This window comes from Globicephala melas, chromosome 13 (genome assembly GCF_963455315.2).
Source record: "Globicephala melas chromosome 13, mGloMel1.2, whole genome shotgun sequence".
Classification (NCBI taxonomy): Eukaryota; Metazoa; Chordata; class Mammalia; order Artiodactyla; family Delphinidae; genus Globicephala; species Globicephala melas.
Genome location: NC_083326.1, coordinates 38,743,596 through 38,767,809, shown reverse-complemented (window position 1 = coordinate 38,767,809; position 24,214 = coordinate 38,743,596). Strand labels below are relative to the sequence as shown.

General features: G+C 41.6%; 1 protein-coding gene across 2 annotated transcripts in view; it reads left to right on the top strand.

Moving 5' to 3' along the window:
• MOCOS (molybdenum cofactor sulfurase) overlaps positions 1-15,630 on the top strand; it is a 57,213-nt gene extending 41,583 nt beyond the window's left edge. The window contains exons 12-16 of one of the 2 annotated variants that reach the window (XR_009566380.1): positions 3,521-3,626; positions 7,040-7,178; positions 8,504-8,649; positions 12,083-12,187; positions 15,472-15,609. Coding sequence is in view for 1 of the 2 variants with exons in the window: in XM_030876564.2 (XP_030732424.2) it covers positions 3,521-3,626; positions 7,040-7,178; positions 12,083-12,187; positions 15,472-15,624 (503 nt within the window). In the remaining variant the exon portion in view is untranslated. Of the gene's footprint in view, positions 1-3,520; positions 3,627-7,039; positions 7,179-8,503; positions 8,650-12,082; positions 12,188-15,471 lie in introns of both variants that reach the window. The other variant, XM_030876564.2, reaches the window with a different exon arrangement.
• The last annotated feature ends 8,584 nt before the right edge of the window (positions 15,631-24,214 follow it).

Here is a 24,214-nt window from a genome sequence, read left to right as displayed (position 1 = left end):
GAGCAGCATGGCAGAGCTTGGCATTTCATGGGTTCAGAGAAGGGTTTAGGAGGGTCAGACATGGGTAGGGGAGTGATGGGGCAGAGCTAGAGAGAAGAGATGAATGTGCTGCTGAGGAGTAAGTAAGCACTGTCTTCAGGTTGAAGAACTGAAGAATTCTACCCTGGGGAGTTTCATGATGCAGCTTGCATTAGAAAGACACCCCTGGTGAGGTGTGGAGGCTGCAAGGGAGAGGGAAATGAAGGAAGCAAAGAGTCCAGGCAGGAGGCGGCAGTGACTGTCCTAGTGGGAGATGGGACCTGGGTAGGCAAAGGTGGGAGCAGAATGAATCCGTTGGCTGCTCGATACAGGATCAGGAGTGTCAGCTTGTGAATATTATACTTCAAAGATGCCATTTACGGTGGAGAGGTCTCTGATGGTCTAGGTCTAAGCCTTTGAACATTTTTGTGTTGGTACACCTTAGAAGAAATTTTTTAAAGCTACACTACCTCTTTACGTTGTCATCTAAATTTAAAAAAAAAAAAAGTTGCAAAGGATGTGATTTCCAGCATATTGCAAATATACAGGCTTACTTTAGAGATACTGAGAGTTCGGTTCCAGACCACTACAATAAAGCAAGTCACAAAAATTTTTTGGTTTCCCAGTGCGTATAAAAGGTATGTTTACACTCTATTGTAATCTAGTAAGTATGTAATAGCATTATGTCTAAAAATCAGTGTGCATAACTTAATTAGAAATACTTTCTTGCTAAAAAACTCTAACCATTATCTGAGCCTTCAGCAAGTCATAGTAACATCAGAGATCGCTGATCACAGATCACTATAACAAATATAATAATGAAAAAGTTTGAAATATTGTGAGAACTACCAAAATGCAACACAGAGATATGAAGTGAGCAAATGCAGTTGGAACAATGGTGCAATGGATTTGCTCGATGCAGTGTTGCCACAAACATTCAATTTGTAAAAAACTTAATACCTGTGAAGTACTTGCGAGGCATGATAAAGTGAAATGCAATAAAACAATGTACGCCTGTAGTCATTTAAAATTAAAACTTGTACATTGCCCTTTTAAATATAAACCAGTGGAGTCTCAATACCATAGTGATTTGAGTCTTATGAGTATTAACTTAAAAATATGTGTATAAACAAACTGTTTTTTAAGGTACAGAAATTTTCTTTCTTTCATTTTCTTTCTTCAACTTGTATTTCCATTCCACTTCCTTGAAGGAATTTTATCTTAGTGTTATATATTTTATGCTTGAAACTCTTTCCTTGATCACCCTATCATATTTATCTGAAACTAAAATTATATATAAATTGAAATGTATAAAATTTCTTAAAGTTTCCTGTGATTGTAGAGTCTCAGTGTTAGGAAATTTTTCCTAGGTTGAGTTCTTATCATAGTTTTTAATAGTACACAGTTGATCAAAGCAACAAAAGTATATTATAAATTTCAAAAAATAGTTATTAAACATAAAGAGAAAAAAATAGTGGAAAATGAATCTCTTAATGAGATGGCTGGCCACCTGTGATTAATTCCCATGTCCATGAATGACTGTCACCTATCATCAGAATAGCTGGTGTTCAGCACTGGTTCTCTTCTGAAGAATCTTATTTAAGTCAGTAAACGGCTGGGGATGAAGGTGTTTGGTTAACGCGCTGTCACTCAAACCTTTCTTCTGAGGCACAGGGATCTAACATCAAGATGACTTTAATCATCTGTCACTTGACAACTTAATTAGTTCCGGCAGTTTTGTGGTTAGCAAAGAAATGGAACCCATCTGACCTACAGGAGGATCAGTCACCCAAGCTTGAGAGACTTTTATTTTCTCAGCACAGACCCCAGGGTTTTGAACTGGTCTTTTGTTTTCCACCCTGGAGATTTTTAGCCCCCAGGGCCAATGCGCCATTTGCCCTGTGAAGGGTGAGAAGGGCCTTTTGTGGAGGGGCCTGGGATTGCACCTCACTGCTCCGGCAGAGCCATTTTAGCAAAGAAGACATGGAAATAGAGAATCTGTAAGCGATTCTCTTGGAAGTGTCCATTCTTGGGTACTCTGGGGTCCACAGGCCTAGTTCAGAGACAGCTCACTAGGTTTTGGCCCGGCCAGCCTTTATCATCAACATCTTGTATAAAGACAGCTATGGCCCAAAAAGTGGGAGCTGGAAGCTGGGTGATGGGCTGCAGTAGTTCTGGAGGCCCTTGATATTTTCTTCCACTCTTTTTTTTTTTTCTTTTCAGTAGTTTTAAAACTTGTATTATTTATTTCTAAAGTCAATATTACACACTTGCCCGAGGGCAGAACCCAGCTTCTCCCTGACTAGATTCACTGACCAGATTCAGAAGATCTCACTGGGCCTGTGACCCTCATCAAGGCCCTTCTTCTTGCTTGGGGAAGGGCCCCCCCCACCCCCGCCACCTCCCCACCTCCGCCCTGCAGCCCCATCTCTCCTCCTCTAAGTGTTGCCTCCAAGTTTCCTTTGCTGGAAGAATTTAACTTCAGCATTTTATTATTTTTTTCCAGATTATCAACAGCATATTCTAGAAGCTTATGTTCTTTCTGTTTTTGAGAAGTTTGAGCCATGCTAGAACATTTTTTATTTCCAGGGCACCATTTTCTTCCCTTTAGAAACAGTCCCTAATATTTAAAAATGCAAGTCTTCCATTCAAGTACTAATCAGGCCAGGAATTCTACTCAATATTCTGTAATAACCTATATGGGAAAAGAATCTGAAAAAGAATGAATATATGTATACGTATAGCTGAATCACTTTGCTTACACCTGAAACTAACACAACATTGTAAATCAACTACACTCTATTATAAGATAAAAATTAAATTTAAAGAATGCAAGTCAATGGAAGCATGATTCATTTGCATTCCAAGAAAGCAACTCTTCTTTTCTAATTTATTTTATCTTAATTTTTAAATTTAGGTATAATTGACATACAACATAATATTAGTTTCAGGCATACAACATAATAATTTGACACTTGTATATATTGCAAAATGATCATCACGATAAATCCAGTTAATATCCATCATCACACAGTTACAAATTTTTTTCTTATGATGAGAACTTTCAAATATGCAATACAGTATTATTAACTGAAGTCACCACACTAGACATTACATCCCCAGGACTTATTTATTTTATAAGTGGAAGTTCGTACCTTTTAACCTTCACCCATTTTGCCAAACCCCGCCGCCCCCCCCCCCCACCTCTGGCAACCACCAATCTGTTCTCTGGATCTATGAGCTTGTTTTGTTTTGTTTTAGATTCCGTATCTAAGTGAGATTATACAGTATAGGACTTTCTCTGTCTGACTTTTCACTTAGCATAATACCCTCAAGGTCCATCCATGTTGTCGTTAAATGGCGAGATTTCATTTTTTTTTATGGCTGAATAATATTCCACTGTGTATGTATACCACATTTCCTTAACCATTTATCCATCAGTGGACACTTAGGTTGTTTCCCTCTCCAGCAACTCTTCTTTTAAATACTCCATCACTTTTAGATCAATCTGCTTGTACAACAGCCACCCTCTCTCTGGTGAATGAGGCACAGTATCTGCTGATAAACAGATCCAGTGTTTTGGAACTTCAGCAGCAATTAAGCACCAGGTAAGATCCCTGTACTATTTGCTATTTACCTTGGGAATAGCAGACAGGTGTAACTACTTGCCCCTGGGAGTGAGCTGGTCACCTCCCTAGGGAGAAAAGGTCTGCGAATCATGAGTCCAGACCCTTCATTGAGAAACTGAGGCCCAGAGAAGTCACAAAACTTTTTAGGCCAGTTTCCCTTAATCTTTTAGAGGGTTCTCTTTTATCTTCCAATGTCCTTCTTGATGCCCTCAGGATGCTTGGCGGAGAATCCCAACCCTCATGTTTAATCATTTCAATTCTTAAACATTTAGTTGAATGTAATCGCCAGCAATTGGACCCACTTTTTTTTTTTTTTTTTCTGTACGCGGGCCTCTCACTGTCGTGGCCTCTCCCGTTGCGGAGCACAGGCTCCGGACGCGCAGGCTCAGCGGCCATGGCTCACAGGCCCAGCCGCTCCACGACACGCGGGATCCTCCCAGACCAGGGCACGAACCCGTGTCCCCTGCATCGGCAGGCGGACTCTCAACCACTGCACCACCAGGGAAGCCCCCTGGACTCACTTTTGTTGCCCACTCTCCCACTGTCCCCTGGCCCCTAGGAGCCTTGCATTACTTCCACACTCATTTTGAGTGAAAAGAAGAGTGGTTATGAAAGCTTTTAAAGTTGTAATTGTAGATACTATTTGTTTGTATCATCAGACAGAACTAGCACCCTTGCCTGCTCACTCCCACCCAGGGATCTCCCAAGGGTCCTGGAAAAGTCAGCTCTAGAAAGGGTCTTGGTTGGTTCAAGCCCCCTCATTGTCCTTCAGAGGAAATTGAAGTCCCAAGATAATCAGACAATTGGGGCAAAAAAGAAAAATCACCCAGCTCTTACGTAAGAGTTGGGACCGGCAGATCATTCATGGTCCACACCTGTCAACACCATGAGCTGGGGCTCCTGTGACGCTCACGTGCCCTGTGGTCCTGGGCACATGTGTGCACATGCACAAACATGTACACATATAGCTTAATAAAAACTACAAAATGGACTGTTTGTAGTAATTCCTGCTTATAGTCATTGGCAAAAACACACAACAGTGTTCCCTTGCCGAGGTCCAGGCTGCCCTCTTTAGGAGCTGAAGTGTGATGCCTGGTCCCTGGGCGTTCACTGAGTTTTCCCGGTACTGAGTGACCCCCTTCCTCAGGTACCCTGGGCCCTGGAAGGAGCAGGTCTGCAGTTTTCTGGGATTCTTGGTGTGGAAAGAGAGGAGGTGGGGACAGGCTTGCTGCAGCCCTGGTTCCTGCGGTCCTGGTTTAGTGCAGAGCTGACAAGCAGGAGGTAGGAAGGCCAGGTGGTCAAAGGTAGGAGAAACAGCCTGTGGTTAGTACACAGCGTCCCTGGTTCTGTTTTCAAATTTGCTGGATGATATTGTCTCCATGCGGGCCATGGTAGCTTTTCATAAAACTTTCCCTATTAAAAAGCACAAAGGGAGTTTTGTTTGTTTGTTTGTTTATAACCTGGAGGGTAAATCCAGAATCAAAGGATTTTAGGACTGGAAAGTGCTAACCCTCTCATTTCCCACAAGGGCCCTGCAGTCCTCATCGATTGTGGGTGTTGCACATAGTTACTGGCAAAGCTGGACTTGGGTATCCTGGTGCCTGGCTTTTCACATGCCAGGGGCTTTGAGATACAGACATGGGACCCCTTACTCTCCCCCAGTGTCTTTCAGTTCTGTCTCCAGGGCAAATTCCAGTCATGCTCAAGGATTTCCCTCCCTCCAAACTTCAAAAACTTTTATTAAAGTACAACAAAGTGCAAAAATCATAAGTACATAGTTTAGTGAATGTTTACAGATGTATATACCCACGTAACCACCATCCAGATCAAGTAGAGAACATTTCTAGAACCATAGACCCCTTCCTCATGTCCCTTCTTGGTCAACCCCACTGAAGGTTGCCACTATTATGCCTTCTTTCACCCTAGACAGTTTCACCTTTTCTTAAACTCAATTTAATGGGATCATACAGTGTGTTCCTCTGTTGAAGTTTGCAGATGCTTTTTCAGTGCTTTTTTACCTTAGGGGAGGGCGTGCATGGAGGTGCAGGGAGCTGTTTAATGGTAACTGGTGCTAATAAACAAAAATTTTAAACAAGAATTACAAAAATAGCATATGCTTAGTTAAAACTGCAAACGGGATGGAAGCTAGGAAATAAAATTTTTAATCGAGATACAATTGACATGCAACATTATATTAGTTTCAGGTGTACAACATGATTCTATATTTGTATATACTGAGAAATGATCACAGTTAAGTCTAGTAAACATCTGTCATCACACATAGCTGGAAATTTTTTTTTAAAGATTGTTTATTTCTTTTTTTAATAAATTTATTTATTTATTTATTTTTGCCTGTGTTGGGTCTTCATTGCTATGCGCAGGCTTTCTCTAGTTGTAGAGAGCGGGGGCTACTCTGTTATAGTGCTCAGGCTTCTCATTGCAGTGGCTTGTCTTTGTTGTGGAGCACGGGCTCTAGTCATGTGTGCTTCAGTAGTTGTGGCACGTGGGCTCAGTAGTTGTGACTTGCGGGCTCTAGAGTGCAGACTCAGTAGTTGTGGCGCATGGGCTTAGTTGCTTCAGGGCATGTGGGATCTTCCTGGACCAGGGATTGAACCCGCGTCCCCTGCGCTGGCAGGTGGATTCTTAACCACTGCACCACCAGGGAAGTCCTGCAAAATTTTTTTCTTTTTATGAGTACTTAAGATTTATTCTCTTAATACCTTTTAAATATGCAATACAGTCGTTTTTTAGACAATACAGTATTATTAACTATAGTTGCCATGCTATACATTACATCCCCATGACTTGTTTATTTTATAACTGGAAGTTTGTACCTTTTGACCCCTTTCACCCATTTTGCCCACCCTTCTCCCCACCCCTGGCAACCACCAATCGGTTCTCTATAGGAAATAAATATTAAAACCTCCCATGTATACTCTATGTTGCTTTATGATGTTCTAATATCCAAAAAGAGTGTGAGCTCTTGATACTTTTTAGGTCCTTGATAATTAAGCCTGTTGACAGTCTTTAAATGCCTTGTCCTGACTCTGTAGAATTGGTATTTTCTCATAAGTTTATTCACTCGATCCCAGTTCACTTGGTTTCCAAAGTTCTTCATCTCTTCAGCAAAGATCTACTCACCCATTGCACTGCCTCTTGTGGGCTTCTCCATGGAGATGGGACCACATTCCAGGGAGATCACGGAGGTCTGTCCAACAGATGTGAGTCTCTTGGCCTTGCACTCATGATAAAAGCTTGTTCTGATCATCGAAGCCTCAGGCCAGAGTACAATTGATGAACTCAGGCATCGAGTGGTAGAAATGTTGAATTATTACAATAGTGCAGTTGTCCACCCTTCCCCACCTTTTCTCTTTTGGGTATGTCTTAAACAGTGATGAGAATGGAAAGGAAGAATTATTCCCAGTGAACAATCTCATCTCGCGTTTCCGTGCCAATATTATTACCAGTGGAACAAGGGCTTTTGAAGAAGAGAAATGGGATGAAATTTCAGTTGGTTCCTTGCATTTCCAGGTAAGTTCCCAGGAGTTCTATTATCCTTCCTCAAGGGTTGCCAATGGGGATTGACCTCAGTCCTAGGCCGGGATGGTAGCAGGTAGCAGGGAATCCCATGCCCCATCACGTGCCCCACCCCCACCAGGCGTTGACTCTTACCCACAAAATCTCAGCAGAAGGGTATGTGACACCTGCATCCTGGGGTGCCCCTTGGAATGATCCATCCCTCCTTCCTCCGGGGAGGGCAGCAGTTTCACGTGGGGAAGAGAGAACGTACAGGTGATGAAGGTACAGACTTTGTTGCCGTGTCTAGGCTTCAACTCTGTTTCTTGGAATGCTTGTGTCTATGAGAACGTCCTCCTCCTGAAACCTGCTGGATTTTCTCGCTGTCTGGAGCTTGTGGAGGAGGACCCAGATGCCTCATGGTCCTTCAGTGCCCATGGTGACTGTACCTTCTCCCCATGCTCTCTCGCTTCTGGCCTCGTTGGCAGCTGGGGGGCAGCTTGCAGTTAGAGGCGAAGCCTCCAGGATGCCCTCCCTCCCCAGGCTTTGGGCTCCCCAAACCTGAAGTCTTCAGCTAACATCTACATTCCTCCTTAGGGCAGATAAGGCCCCCGAGACCTGATCCTCCGGCCTCTCCCATCTCCCTGAGCTCATCACCCCTCCCCTTCTGCCTGCCCTGTAGACCTTCTCTCCATTCCCTAAACAAGCCAAGCTTCCTGCCTTAGCACCTTAGCCCTGCTGTCCATTCCACATGGAGCACTTTTCCTCCAGCTCCTATAGGGTCTCAGCTCAGATGTTACCTCCTTGGAAAGGTTGTTCCTGACCCACCACAAGGTCACACTCTGCACAGTGTCTCCTTATTTCTTCAGAGCATACGAGGGTGGGGACCAAGTCTGTTTAGTCCCTGCTGTTCCTCTGGGGTCTAGGACAGTCCTTACCCAGAGTAAGTGCTCCAAACTGCTGATGGAATGAATGGGCAGAAAAGCTATGGAATAGCTGGGGACAGAAGGATGGGTCATCTGCACAGGATGTCCCCAGTTCTTCAGTGGGGAATGAAATTATCTTAATAACAGTAATTAGCCAGTTGTATAAACTGATTGTAATAGGGCTACTGCACTCAAATGGAACATCACTCTAACTTCCAGGAAAGCGGTAAACAATAATTTAACCCTTAATGAAGGATTTCAGAGGTCTGGGGTTTGGGGTAGGGATAAACTGCGTGGCACCAATAGAAGAAAAAGATGTCCAAAAGATCTTTGTTACCCATTTAACTCTCCAAGCTTCCTCTTATCCTGGAAGCTGCTCCCCCTTGAAAGAATTATCTCTTTTCTCTTCCACAGACCTCTCTGGCACCAGCCTTCTGTCATTCCACTCAATCCTCCATCCTGGCTGACTCTTCTTCATTTTCTGTTGCTGTGTCCCTGCCTTGCTATAAAAGCACCTGCTCTCAGGGTACATGCCCAGTAATGGATTGCTGGGTCATATGGTAATTCTATTTTTAGTTTTTTAAGGAACCTCCATACTGTTCTCCATAGTGGCTGTACCAATTTGCATTCCCACCAACAGTGCAAGAGGGTTCCCTTTTCTCCACACCCTCTCCAGCACTTACTGTTTCTAGATTTTTTGATGATGGCCATTCTGACCAGTGTGAGATGATATCTCATTGTAGTTTTGATTTGCATTTCTCTAATGATTAATGATGTTGAGCATTCTTTCATGTGTTTGTTGGCAATCTGTATATCTTCTTTGGAGAAATGTCTATTTAGGTCTTCTGCCCATTTTTGGATTGGGTTGTTCAAAAAGAGTCATGTACCAAAATGTTCATTGCAGCTCTATTTATAATAGCCAGGACATGAAAGCAACCTAAGTGTCCATCAACAGATGAATGGATAAAGAAGATGTGGCACATATATACAATGGAATATTACTCAACCATAAAAATAAACGAAATTGATTTATTTGTAGTGAGGTGGATGGACGTAGAGTCTGTCATACAGAGTAAAGTAAGTCAGAAAGAGAAAAACAAATACCATATGCTAACACATATATATGGAATCTAAGAAAAAAAAAGAAAGGTCATGAAGAACCTAGAGGTAAGACGGGAATAAAGACACAGACCTACTAGAGCATGGACTTGAGGACACGGGGAGGGGGAAGGGTAAGCTGTGACAAAGTGAGAGAGTGGCATGGACATATATACACTACCAAACGTAAAATAGATAGGTAGTGGGAAGCAGCCGCATAGCACAGGGAGATCAGCTTGGTGCTTTGTGACCACCTAGAGGGGTGGGATAGGGAGGGAGATGCAAGAGGGAAGAGATATGGGAACATATGTATATGTATAACTGATTCACTTTGTTATAAAGCAGAAACTAACACACCACTGTAAAGCAATTATACTCCAATAAAGATGTTAAAAAAGAAAAAAAAAGGGCTTCCCTGGTGGCGCAGTGGTTGAGAGTCGCCCTGCCGACGCAGGGGACGCGGGTTCGTGCCCCGGTCCGGGAAGATCCCACATGCTGCGGAGTGGCTGGGCCCGTGAGCCATGGCCGCTGAGCCTGCGCGTCCGGAGCCTGTGCTCCGCAACGGGAGAGGCCACAGCAGTGAGAGGCCCGCGTACCGCAAAAAAAAAAAAAGCACCTGCTTTTACACATCCTGCCTGGTACAGAGTAGGCACTAAGTATATGATAGATAGATAGAGAGAGGGAGAAATAAAGGAAGAAAAGAAGGAAAAGAGAAAGCACTACAACTAGACCAGGATCACTGTCAGAAACTTACCTTGTAACAAGTAAGTTGTAAGGTACCTGGGTACATGAATACAAGAAGGACTCTAAAAACACCTTTCTGAGATGCTTTGCTTTCTTTAGGTCATGATACTTAATAAACATCAATTAATGAAAGTTAAAATATGCATGCCCTTTGACCCAATAATTTCACTTATAGAAATCTATTCCATAAAAAATACTGTTACAAATATGCAAAGATATTTTACAAAATTACTCATTGCAATACTTTATAAATATGAAAAATTGGAGAACATCCTAAATATCCATAAAAGGGAAGGTTTTTTTTTTTTTTTTGCGGTACGCGGGCCTCTTACTGTTGTGGCCTCTCCCGTTGCGGAGCACAGGCTCCGGACACGCAGGCTCAGCGGCCATGGCTCACGGGCCCAGCCGCTCCGCGGCATGTGGGATCTTCCCTGACTGGGGCACGAACCCGTGTCCCCTGCATCGGCAGGCGGACTCCCAACCACTGCGCCACCAGGGAAGCCCAAAAGGGAAGTTTTTAAAAATTAATTTTTATTGAAGTGTAGTTGATTTACAATATTATGTTAGTTTCTACTGTACAGCAAAATGAATCAGCTATACATACACATATATCCCCTCTTTTTTGGATTTCCTTCCCATTTAGGTCACCACAGTGCATTAAGTAGAGTTCCCTGTGCTGTATATATGTTCTCATTAGTTATCTATTTTATACATAGTATCAATAATGTATATATGTCAATCCCAAACTCCCAGTTCCTCCCACCCACCCCCCTTCCCCCTTGGTATCCATATGTTTGTTTTCTACATCTGTGTCTCCATAAAAATGAAGTTGATTAAATAAAGTACAATACATCCATACAGTGTTGTCCTGTGCAGGCATTAAAAAGTATAAGCTATAGTTAATAATGTGCCTTTCAAAAAGTAAATGCTAAATTAGGAATCTGGGATTAACAGATACATGCTAATATATATAAAATAAACAACAAGGACTTACTGTATAGCACCGGGAACTATACTCAATATCTTGCAATAACCTATAATGGAAAAGAATCTGGAAAAAGAATATATTTATATTATATATTTATATTCTTATTATACTATATATAAATATTATATAACATAAATGAATATTATATTTATATAAATATATATTATATATATATTTATGTAATTTATATTTTTTTCAGATCACTGTGCTGTGTACCTGAGACATTGTAAATCAACTATACTTCAATTAAAAATTTTTTTTAAGTAAATGCTTAAGAGATGTTTGTTGGTGATAATACTCAGTGCTGAAGTAGTTGCAATGTGGAAAGATCTAACACATCTCTTTTGGAAAGCAATTTTTCACTGGATATCATCAAGTCATAAAAGGTTTATACTTGTTGACTTTATAATCTCCTTTTGGGAGATTTAGCCTAAAGAAAAATTCCAACAGGAAAGAGAGTTATGTGAATTAAGACCTTTATTGCAAAATTATTGATTACAGCAAAGCATTAGAAATTATGCACATGGCTTCAAAGGAGAAGAGCTAAGCGCATCAACCCATGGGAATGCCAGGCCATGGTGAAAACTGCAAAATCCGGGGATGAGATAGCTGTCTGCGAACGGGCACTGAACAATGTCCGTTATGTATTGTGGAGTAATTAAAAAAGAGAAAGAAAGCCAGCAGCTCTCAGCTCTCAGCGAGTGTGTTTCACAGGGGCGCGTGTGACTGTGTTTCACAGGGGCGCGTGTGACTGTGTGAGCTACTTGCTGCAGTCTCGCAGTCTCGAGCGATCTGTGGCCGCGAGAGCAGCAGCGCAGGGTGTGTGGCTGTCCATCTTCTCCCAGTATGCCCTCCAATCAGTTCTTTTCTTCCCTGGAGGAAGCCCAGCATTCCCTGATAACCACCTGTGAGTCACAACCACTCTTCGTTTTCTTCAAAGCCCTGATGCAGTAGCCTTTAAGCTGATAAACGAATGTGGGTGATTCCCTAGCGGGCATTGGGAAGAGGCGGCACTTCCTGGCTCCGCGCAGTTTGAGTATTTCTCTGTGAGTCTGAAATTGGCTGTTTACAACGATTCTTCCTGGACCCAGATTCCTCCCTGCAGAGTGTGACAGCCTGGTCACTTTCATGGCAACGCTGTCTTTTCCCTTCTCACCTCCCAGGTTTTGGGACCTTGTCACAGATGCCAGATGATTTGCATCGATCAGCAAACTGGGCAGAGAAACCGAAATGTTTTCCAAAAGCTTTCTGAGAGGCGAGAGAGAAAGGTAAGCATGACTGCTAAAAATGACACCCCATTTTAAGTTCCTGATGCATTGTCTACACCAGAACTAATCCTTAATAGTGCTGAGTAATTTTCAGAAGTCGGAAAACGTTGTAAGGCTGATGGGCTACCATCAAGATGCAGACCTTATCCGCGACACTGTCTTATTTTTCCTTTCCATTCATTTCCTCACTATTTTTATGACATGTGTCTTTGATGCTTTCAAATCTTGTTGAAGAGATATGGAGTATAGATAAGAAATAGTTTTAAAAAAAAAGTGGGGGGGACTTTCCTGGTAGTCCAGTGCTTAAGACTCTGTGCTTGCACTGCAGGGGGCACGTGTTCCACCCCTGGTCTGTGAACTAAGATACCACATGCAGTACGGTGCACCCAAGGGGAAAAAAAAGAGAGAAATAGTAAATAAGTAAAGTAATTCTATTGTCTCAATCATTATTTTCTTCGCCACAGAAATCTCATGAAGAATAAAAATGCCTTATGGTGAATAGGGTAGCTGCATAGAAAATAAATTCCACTATACTAAGTTTGTAAGTCATCTTCTTGAGGGCTAAAATGACTAAGTGTTGTTGTGGATCCCAGATTATAAAAGCTGAACTTCTAAGAGATTGATTCATTAGGAACATCCATTTATTTCCGGGCTTGCACTTTCTGTGAGGACTTTTGGTTTGCAAAGAATTCCAGGAAGCCAAATAAGCAATCAGGCTGCACAGAACAATTCTTGAAAATTAACAGAAATAATGCAAGCATTTCATCTCTTCCCAGTAATAAACTGGCAAGTTAACTCACGGTAAAATGTTCTGCATCGTTTCCTGTGTTTCTCCAAAACCAGAGCTTTGTTTCACAGTATTTGATTGACAAAACTCTCCTTACGGATATGGATAGGTATGGTCTGCAGAGCTGTTGCGCTTGAGTATTATACCAACAAGTCTGTTTGCTCAGCTATGGCAGGCCGTGCCAGCTGGGGACGTGGGGACCTGGAGCCTGCCCCATGCAGATTGCCAGGAGAGAGGATGTGTGCGCACAATACTATGGTACATGGAAGTGGTATTTCTCAGCATCACAATAATTCTTGTGCATAAATCTTTTTATTTTTTAAATTTGGAATAATTTTAGATTTACAGAAAAATTGCAAAGATAGTACAGAGAGTTCCTGTGTACTCTTCACCTATATGTACACAAATATTAAGGAATTAATTTATCCCAAGTCCCTAGCTTGGGGCCTGGAACGTAGTGGTGGCCAACTGATGTTATCACAGATCTGGGAGCACATCACATACTCCAAAGTGTTGTTACTGGCTCACTTGCATTGATGGCAAACGTTTTTTGTTTTTGTTTTAATTTAACTTTTATTTTATATTGGTGTAGAGTTGACTTACAGTGTTGTGTTTGTTTGAGGTGGACAGCAACTTGATTCAGTTATACATATCCATATATCTATTCTTTTTCTGATTCTTTCCCCATTTAGGTTATTACAGAGTGCTGAATAGAGTTCCCTGTGCTGTAGAGCAGGTCCTTGTTGATGATCTGTTTTATATATATATTAGTGTGTATATGTTAATCCCAACCTCCTAATTTATCCCTCCGCCCCCCCCGCTTCCCCCCCCCAACCATAAGTTTCTTTTCTAAGTCTGTGAGTCTGTTTCTGTTTTGTCAAGTAGTTCATTTGTATACATTTTTAGTTTCCATCTATAAGTGATCCTATGATATTTGTCTTTCCCTGTCTGACTTAGTTCAGTTAGTATGATCATCTCTAGGTCCGTCAGTGTTGCTGCAGATGGCGTTATCTCATTCCTTTTCATGGCTGAGTAATACTCCATTGTCTATATGGACCACATCTCCTTTATCCATTCATGTGTTGATGGACATTTTGGTTGCTTCCATGTCTTGGCTATTGCAGATAGAGCTGCAATGAACCTTGGGGTGCATATGTCCTTTCAAATCATGACTTTCTCTGGATATACGCCCAGGAGTGGGACTGCTGGATCATACTGGTAGCTCTATTTTTAGTTTTTTAAGGAACCTCTATACTGTTCTCCACAGTGGCTATTATCAATTTCCACTCTCACCAACAGCATAGGAGGGTTCCCTTTCTCCATGCCCTCTCCAGCTCTCACTGTTTGTAGGGTTTTATTTTAAAATTAATTTTTATTGGAGTATAATTGCTTTACAATATTGTGTTAGTTTCTACTGTACAGCAAAATGAATCAGCTATACATATCCATATATCCCCTCTTTTTTGGATTTCCTTCGCATTTAGGTCACCACGGTGCATTAAGTAGAGTTCCCTGTGCTATATCGTATGTCCTCATTAGCTCTCTATTTTATACATAGTATCAATAGTATATATGTATCAATCCCAATCTCCCAATTCCTCCCACCCCACCCCCTTCCCCGCTTGGTATCTATACATTTGTTTTCTACGTCTATGTCTCTCTCTCTGCTTTGCAAAAAGGATAATTTATACCAGCAGTCCCCAACCTTTTTGGCACCAGGGACCGGTTTCGTGGAAGGCAGTTTTTCCATGGATGGGGATGGGAGACGCCGGGATGGTTCAGGCAGTAATGTGAGCGGGAGCGATGGGGAGCGATGGGGAGCGGCAGATGAAACTTTGCTCGCTCACCCGCTGCTCACCTCCTGCTGTGTGGCCCTGTTCCTAACAGACTGCGGACTGCTACTGGTCCGCGGCCCAGGGGTGGTGGACCCCTGGTCTATACCATTTTTCTAGATTCCACATATATGTGTTAATATATGATATTTGTTTTTCTCTCTCCGATGATGGCAAACCTTGAGTAGACTTACACAACTCTTCATTTTCGACCTCCCATCCTTATTCTGGAGAATTTGGAGAATTTAATTTACGTCACGCATTCTTATAGAAAATGCTGAGTTTTGCCCGTATTTTCACAAAATGGTTTTTACATCAGGGAACAGAGCAGAAATCGGCCTGACCGTGGTCAGAGGCCCAGAGGAGGAAGAAGCCCTCCTGTGGGAAACTCAGGGTACACAAGAAGGAGAAAATAATAGGTCCAGCAATAAAGAGGTACAGGCTAACTATCGGGAAAGAATACTTTAAACCGAGAATCTGTGTGGTCTAGGATATTAGGATTCTCCTTGTTTCTCACTACCTTCTACTAAATGACAGACAGGACATATCAAGTCCCAGTACATGTTTTTAAAGATCTGACTTAATTTTAGTGGAACATTATTATTTACAAAAGTATTTTAACTGCTAAAATAATCTAACTTCTGTTGTTACTGTTTTGTTCACAGGTGAACTTTGGGCTATACCTGATGCATACCTCTTTGAATTTATCTTCTCCATGTTACCTGTCTGTAGGATCTCAGGTGCTCCCTGTGTTGAAAGAAAACATAGAACACTATGATTTACCTGCTTCTGAGAAACAGCAGGAAGTTATCTCCTAAAGTTTTTTTCAGCATATATTAAAATTTCTCTTTTACAACTATCTCCATTCTTTTCTTTCTTCCAGTTTTGCTGAGATATAATTGACATACAGCACTGTGTAAGTTTAAGGCGTACAGCATGATGATTTGACTTATATACATCATGAAATGATTACCCTAGTAAGTTTAGTGAATCGTCTCACATAGATACAAAATTAAAGAAATAGAAAACAATATGTAACTTTTCCTTGTGAAGGGAACTCATAGGATTTACCCTCCTAAATTTCATACATAACATACAGCAGTGTTCATTGTATTTATCGTGTTGTACATTACATCCCTGCTACTTATTTATCCAATAACTGGAAGTTTGTACCTTTTGACTTCCTTCATCCAATCCCCCACCCACCTCCCCCCTCTGGTAACCACAAATCTGATCTCTTTTTCTATGAGTTTGTTTGTTTGTTCTGAAGTATAATTGACCTACAACGTTATGTGAGTCCCTGGTACACAACAGAGTGATTCAATATTTCTATACCTTTCAAAATGATCATCAGGATAAGTCTAGATGTGATATGTCATCATACAAAGATATTACATAATTATTGACTATATTCCCCACACTGTACATTTCATAACCATGACTCATTTATTTTGCAACTGAAAGTTTGTACCTCTTAATTTCCCTCACCTGTTTCTCTCCTCCTCCCACCCCCGCCCCCCGCTTCTGGCAACTACCTGTTTGTTCTCTGTATCTATGACTCCGTTTCTGTTTAGTTATGTTTGCTCATTTGTTTTGTTTTTCAGATTCCACATATAAGTAAAATCATACAGTATTTGTCTTTCTCTGTCCGATTTACTTCACAATTACCATAATATCCTAAGTCCATCCATGTTGTCAAAAATGGCAAGATTTCATTCTTTTTTATGTCTGAGTAATATTCCATTGTGTATAAGTACCATATCTCTTTATCCATTCAACTTCGGTTGCTTCCATATCTTGGCTATTGTAAATATGCTGCAATGAACATTGGGATGCAAATATCTTTTTGAATTAGTGTTTTCATTTTCTTTAGATAACAGCTCAGGAGTAGAATTGCTGGATCATATAGTAGTTCTATTTATAATTTTTTGAGGAACCTCTATATTGTTTTCCATTGTGGTTGCACCAATTTACATTCCCATCAATAGTGCACAAGGGTTGCCTTTTCTCCACATCTTCATCAGCACTTGTAATTTGTTTGCCTTTTTGATGATAGCCATTCTGACAGGTATGAGGTGATATCTCTTTGTGGTTTTGATTTGCATTTCCCTGATGATTAGTGATGTTGAGCATCTTTTCTTTCTTTCTTTTCTTTCTCTTTTTTCTTTTTTTTTGGCTTATAAACAACAAATATTTATTTTTCACAGTTCTGGAGACTGGCAGTCCAAGGTCAAGGTGCTTGCAGATTCAGTGTCTGGTCAGGCCCCTCTTCCTGTTCACAGCCAGCTCCTTCTTCCTGTGTCCTCACCTAGTAGAAGGGGTGAGGGAGCTCTCTGGGGTCTCCTTTATAAGGGCACCAATTCCACTGATAGGGACGGAGCATCTTTTCATGTGCCTGTTGGCCATCTATGTCTTCTTTGGAAAAGTGTCTACTCAGGTGCTCTGCCCATTTTTTAATCAAGGGCTTTTGTTTGTTTGTGTGTTTATGTTGCATTGTATGAATTCTTTGTATACTTTGGATATTAACCCCTTATTGGATACATCATTTGCAAATATCCTCTCCCATTCAGTAGGTGTCCTATTTGTTGTTGATAATCTTCTTCGTTGTGCAAAAGCTTTTTAGTTTGACATAGTCCCATTTGTTTATTTTTGCTTTTGCTTCCCTTGCCCTGAGGAGACATATCCAAAAAATATTGCTAAGAGTGATGTCAAAGAGACTACTGTCTATGTTTTCTTCTAGAAGTTTTATGGTTTCAGTCTTACATTTAAGTCTTTAATCCATTTTGAATTTATCTTTGTACATGATGTGTAAGAGTAGTCCATTTTGATTCTTTTGCATGTAACTATCCAGTTTTCCCAGCATCATTTATTGAAGAGGTTGTCTTCTCCCCATTGTATATCTTGCCTCCTCTGTCATAGATTAATTGCCCAGGGACTTCCCTGTGGTCCAATGGTTAAGACTCCATGCTTCCACTGCAGGGGGCATGGGTTTGATCCCTGGTCAAGGAGCTAATATCCTGTATCCTGCATGCCACGTAGTGTGGCCAAAATATATATATATGTATACACACACACACACACACACACACACACACATATATATACATATACATACATACATACATATATAAATTGCCCATATAGGGACTTGCCTAGTGGCACAGTGGTTAAGAATCCGCCCGCCAATGCAGGGGACATGGGTTCAAGCCCTGGTCCAGGAAGATCCCACATGCCACGGAGCAACTACGCCCGTGCGCCACAACTACTGAGCCTGTGCTCTAGAGCCCATGAACCACAACTACTGAAGTCTGCATGCCTAGAGCCCGTGCTCCGCAACAAGAGAAGCCACCGCGATGAGAAGCCCTCACACTACAACGAAGAGTAGCCCCCACTTACTGCAACTAGAGAAAGCCCGTGTGCAGCAACAAAGACCCGTAGGAATTCGTCCATTTCTTCTAGGTTGTTCGTTTTATTGGTGTAGAGTTGTAGTAATCTCTGATGATTTGTATCTCATTGGTGTTGGTTGTAACTTCTCCTTTTTCTTTTCCAATTTTATTTCTTTGGGCCCTCTCAGTTTTTTCCCTTGATGAGTCTGGCTAAAGGTTTATCAATTTTGTTCATCTTTTCAAAGATCCAGTTTAGTTTCATTGATATTTTCTATTGTTTTTTAGTCTCTATTTCATTTATTTCTGCTCTGCTCTTTATGATTTCTTTCCTTCTACTAACTTTGGATTTTGTGTGTTCAACTGTCTCTGCCCTCATTAAGATCAACAACGTGTTCGGTAGAACTTGGTCTTTTGAACACAGAGAGTTCTTTTCCTCTTGAAGGTAGAGAGTGCCTTCACTAGCTTCCTTCTTCCTCTAACTCCACACTCTCCTTGTGTGCACAGCCCCACTCAGGAGGGCAGTTCTGAGGCTTCTGTGCTTTCCAAGAGGCAAATTTAGCACAAGTGCTGCATCCACACCCAGCAAGGCTCCCACATGTTTTAGAAGTATGATCATTTCTAATTAGATGAGATTTTTAGTGACTCTCACTGGGAATATTTAACCTCCTCTAGTTTGCCATTTTACCATGCTCCTACTTTGCCTTTAGAAAGACACTTTAGGCTGTCTTCTTGCACTGAGGAAGGTAGTCTGTGCCCAGTGATCTTGAGGGAATGAGAACGTGCCTCCCTTCCCTCATGTACACAGAGGAGCTGGGTTTATGCTCAGGGCCTAGTGTGACTTGTGTCCACATTCCTTAGGAGGCATTTGACCAGGATGTGTTGATCAAGGCACAGGCCAGCAACTCCCTTCCTCCTACTTCCTACTCCTGCCCATCATTCCTCTCCCCCTTTGAGTTGCTGCACTGAGGATTGCTAGCAAGCTTGATGTCACACTCAGTGACTCGGTGTTATATGAGCAATTGTGGTCCCTTCCACAAGCCCATCAGACAGTGTTGGTCCATCCACCCAGAGCCTCCAAATCCTAGTCAAGAGAGGAGCTCTGGACTCGGAGGTTTTTTCAGGATGGCGGAGTAGAAGGACGTACACTCACTCCCTCTTGCGAGAGCACTGGAATCACAACTAACTGCTGAACAGTCATCGACAGGAGGACACTGAAACTCACCAAAAAAGATACCCCACATCCAAAGACAAAGGAGAAGCCACAGTGAGATGGTAGGAGGGGCGCAATCACAATAAAATCAAATCCCATAACTGCTGGGTGGGTGACTCACAAATTGGAGAACAATTATACCACAGAAGTCCACCCACTGGAGTGAAAGTTCTGAGCCCCACATCAGGCTTCCCAAACTGGCAGTCTGGCAACAGGAAGAGGAATTCCCAGAGAATCAGACTTTGAAGGCTAGCGGGATTCGATTGGACTTCAACAGGACTGGGGGAAACAGACACCACTCTTGGAGGGCACACGCAACGTAGTGTGCACATCAGGCCCCGGGGGAAGGAGAAGTGACCCCATAGGATACTGAACCAGACCTACCTGCTAGTGTTGGAGGGTCTCCTGCAGAGGCGGGGGGTGGCTGTGGCTCACCGTGAGGACACTGGCAGCAGAAGTTCTGGGAAGTACTCCTTGGCATGAGCCCTCCCAGAGTCTGCCACTAGCCCCACCAAAGAGCCTGGGTAAGCTCCAGTGCTGGGTCACCTCAGGCCAAACAACCAACAGAGAGGGAACTCAGAGCCACCCATCAGCAGACAAGCAGATTAAAGTTTTACTGAGCTCTGCCCACCTAAGCAACACTCAGCTCTACCCACCACCAGTCCCTCCCATCAGGAAACTTGCACAAGCCTCTTAGATAGCCCCATCCACCAGAGGGCAGACAGAAGAAGCAAGAAGAACTACAATCCTGCATCCTGTGGAATGAAAACCACATTCACAGATAGACAAAATGAAAAGGCAGAGGACTATGTACCAGATGAAGGAACAAGATAAAACCCCAGAAAAACAACTAAATGAAGTGGAGATAGGCAACCTTCCAGAAGAAGAATTCAGAATAATGATGGTAAAGATGGTACAGGACCTTGGAAAAAGAATGGAAGCAAAGATCGAGAAGATGCAAAAAATGTTTAACAAAGATCTAGAAGAATTAAAGAACAAACAAACAGAGATGAACAATACAATAACTGAAATGAAAATTACACTAGAAGGAATCAATAGCAGAATACCTGAGGCAGAAGAATGGATAAGGAGACCTGGAAGACAGAATGGTGGAATTCACTGCTGCAGAACAGAATAAAGAAAAAAGAATGAAAAGAAATGAAGACAGCCTAAGAGACCTCTGGGACAACATTAAATGCAATAACATTCGCATTATAGGGGTCCCAGAAGGAGAGGAGAGAGAGAAAGGACCCAAAAAAATATTTGAAGAGATTATAGTCAAAAACTTCCCTAACATGGGAAAGGAAATAGCCACTCAAGTCCAGGAAGTGCAAAGAGTCCCATTCAGGATAAACCCAAGGAGAAACACACCGAGACACATAGTAATCAAATTGGCAAAAATGAAAGACAAAGAAAAATTATTGAAAGCAGCAAGGGAAAAGTGACAAATAACATACAAGAGAACTCCCATAAGGTTAACAGCTGATTTCTCAGCAGAAACTCTACAAGCCAGAAGGGAGTGGCATGATATACTTAAAGTGATGAAAGGGAAGAACTTACAACGAAGATTACTCTACCCGGCAAGGATCTCATTCAGATTTGATGGAGAAATCAAAAGCTTTACAGACAAGCAAAAGCTAAAAGAATTCAGTACCACCAAAGCAGCTCTACAACAAATGCTAAAGGAACTTCTCTAAGTGGGAAACACAAGAGAAGAAAAGGACCTACAAAAACAAACCCAAAACAATTAAAATTGAAATAGGAACATACATATCGATAATTATCTTAAACGTGAATGGATTAAATGCCTCAACCAAAAGACACAGGCTTGCTGAATGGATACAAAAACAAGACCCATATATATGCTGTCTACAAGAGACCCACTTCAGACCTAGGGACACATACAGACTGAAAGTGAGGGGATGGAAAAAGATATTCCATGCAAATGGAAATCAAAAGAAAGCTGGAGTAGCAATACTCATATCAGATAAAATAGACTTTAAAATAAAGAATGTTACAAGAGACAAGGAAGGGCACTACATAATGATCAAGGGATCAATCCAAGAAGAAGATATAACAATTATAAATATATATGTACCCAACATAGGAGCACTTCAATATATAAGGCAACTGCTAACAGCTAGAAAAGAGGAAATCGACAGTAACACAATAATAGTGGGGGGATTTAACACCTCACTTACACCAATGGACAGATCATCCAGACAGAAAATTAATAAGGAAAAACAAGCTTTAAAGGACACAGTAGACCAGATAGATTTAATTGATATTTATAGGACATTCCATCCGAAAACAGCAGATTATACTTTCTTCTCAAGTGTGCACGGAACATTCTCCAGGATAGATCACATATTGGGTCACAAATCAAGCCTCAGTAAATTGAAGAAAATTGAAATCATATCAAGCATCTTTTCCAATCACAATGCTATGAGACTACATATCAACTACAGGGAAAGAAACGTAAGAAACACAAACATATGAGCCCATGTGCCAAAAGTACTGAAGCCCACACACCTAGAGCCCAAGCTCTGAAACAAGAGAAGCCACTGCAATGAGACACCCGTGCACTGCAATGAAGAGTAACCCTCACTCGCAGCAACTAGAGAAAGACTGAGTGCAGCAGTGAAGACCCAACAATGAAGGTCAGATGCAGCCAAAAAAAAAAAAAAAAACAACAACAAAAAGCACTACAATCAGGTATCACCTCACACTGGTTAGAATGGGCATCATCAGAAAATCTACAAACAACAAATGCTGGAGAGGGTGTGGAGAAAAGGGAACCCTCCTGCACTGTTGGTGGGAATGTAAATTGATACAGCTACTATGGAGAACAGTATGGAGTTTCCTTAAAAAACTAAAAATAGAATTACCATATGACCCAGCAACCCCACTACTGGGCATATACCCAGAGAAAACCATAATTCAAAAAACACATGCACCACAATGTTTATTGTAGCCCTATTTACAATAACCAGGTCATGGAAGCAACCTAAATGCCCATCAACAGACAAATGGATCAAGAAGGTATGGTACATATATACAATGGAATATTACTCAGCCATAAAAAGGAACAAAATTGGGTCATTTGTAGAGATGTGGATGCACCTACAGACTGTCATACAGAGTGAAGTAAGTCAGAAAGAGAAAAACAAATATAGTGTATTAATGTATATATGTGGAATCTCAAAGAATGGTACAGATGAACCGGTTTGCAGGGCAGAAATAGAGACACAGATGCAGAGAACAAACGTATGGACACCAAGGGGGGAAAGTGGGGGTGGTGGTGGTGGGATGAATTGGGAGATTAGGATTGACATATATACACTAATATGTATAAAATAGATAACTAATAAGAACCTGCTGTATAAAGAAATAAAATTTAAAAAATCAAAGGTTATACTCTATAGTTATTATAAAAAAAAAAGAGAGGAACTTTGGAGGTTGAGGGATCCCATCTATACCCTCTCCGATGAGTCCTCTGGCAGCTTCCAGTTGAATATGTCCAGTGATGGAAAGCTCACTCTCTAAAGAAGTTATCCATTCCATTGAGTTGCTCAAAGGTTCCTTCCTGTACTGAGCTTATATCTGCCTCATGTGATTTCCAGCCATGGGTCTTGCCCTGTCGTCTGTAGCAACCCACAGTATGTACCCTCTGCATCCACCCTGCCAAGTCCTTCTGAAGCATGGAGTCCACGTGTGAACCCCAGGTTATTGGCCAGACATTTCGTACCTTCCACCTGGATTGTTCATTTGTCCAGTCACTTCTTTTCCCTAAACCCCTGCCCACCACTGCCCACAGCAGCTTCCTAAAGCCGGTCTTACCTACTGCTCAATTGTTTAACACAGCAGGCTCAGGCTTCCCTGCCTGACCTAGTCAGAGTCCTTGGAAGTAGGAGCCAATCTGTTTCCTTACCTTATTTATAGGACTTTGTGTTTTTCTCAGCATAATGTGGGATTTTAAAGACAAGGAATACCTCTGTTGAGGTTGTTGAGATGGAATTTTGTGCTTGCACTTTTATTTGGTGGCAGGATTAAGTGTAAAAAGTGGCCTCTGACTCAGTAGTTTCTGAGGTGAGTGAAAGAGGAGGAAAATGAGGTTAGATGATTTATTATTTCAAGCTATTTATTATAAATTCAGCCTCTTTGAAGACCCAGCAATACTGTATTATGTATCTGGGCCTGTCCTCATCAGCTAACCAATGGGAGAAAAACGTACTCAGCTGATGGCCCTCATTCAGGCCAGTTCCATACATGAGGAAACTCTTCCCAGGCAGCATGCCAAAGCATTTTCCAAGAATTTGCATTCCATCAAATATGACTGGAGCCAAGTAAGAAAGCATGTTCTTCAAGAATTTGGTCACCTAGGTCATGAACATATTTTCAGATACAAAGCGTGATTCATTTTGTTCTTACCCGTACCCATGTCACTTTTTTTCAGTCAATAATTTTGGGAATGATTTCAGACATTTTAATGAACAAGTGTTTTATTAATTACTTATAATAGTTGATTTCACATCTATCTGTCTCCATCAGACTGTGAGCTCCATGAGGACAGGGCCTGTGCCTGTCTGGCTCACCAGTGTATTTCTAGTGCTGGCAGATAATAGGTGCTCAATAAAATCTGTTGACTCACTGGCTTTATTAAAGCTGGTCCTGTTTTTAAAATTGATTGATTGATTTCAAATGTAAATTGTCTTTTTGGCCTAATTTCAAGATTTCCCATATGCGATTTTAGCTAAAAGTGTATTTTGTAGACTTTGTGGAGTGGTTTCATATTCAGATTTCTTGGGCATC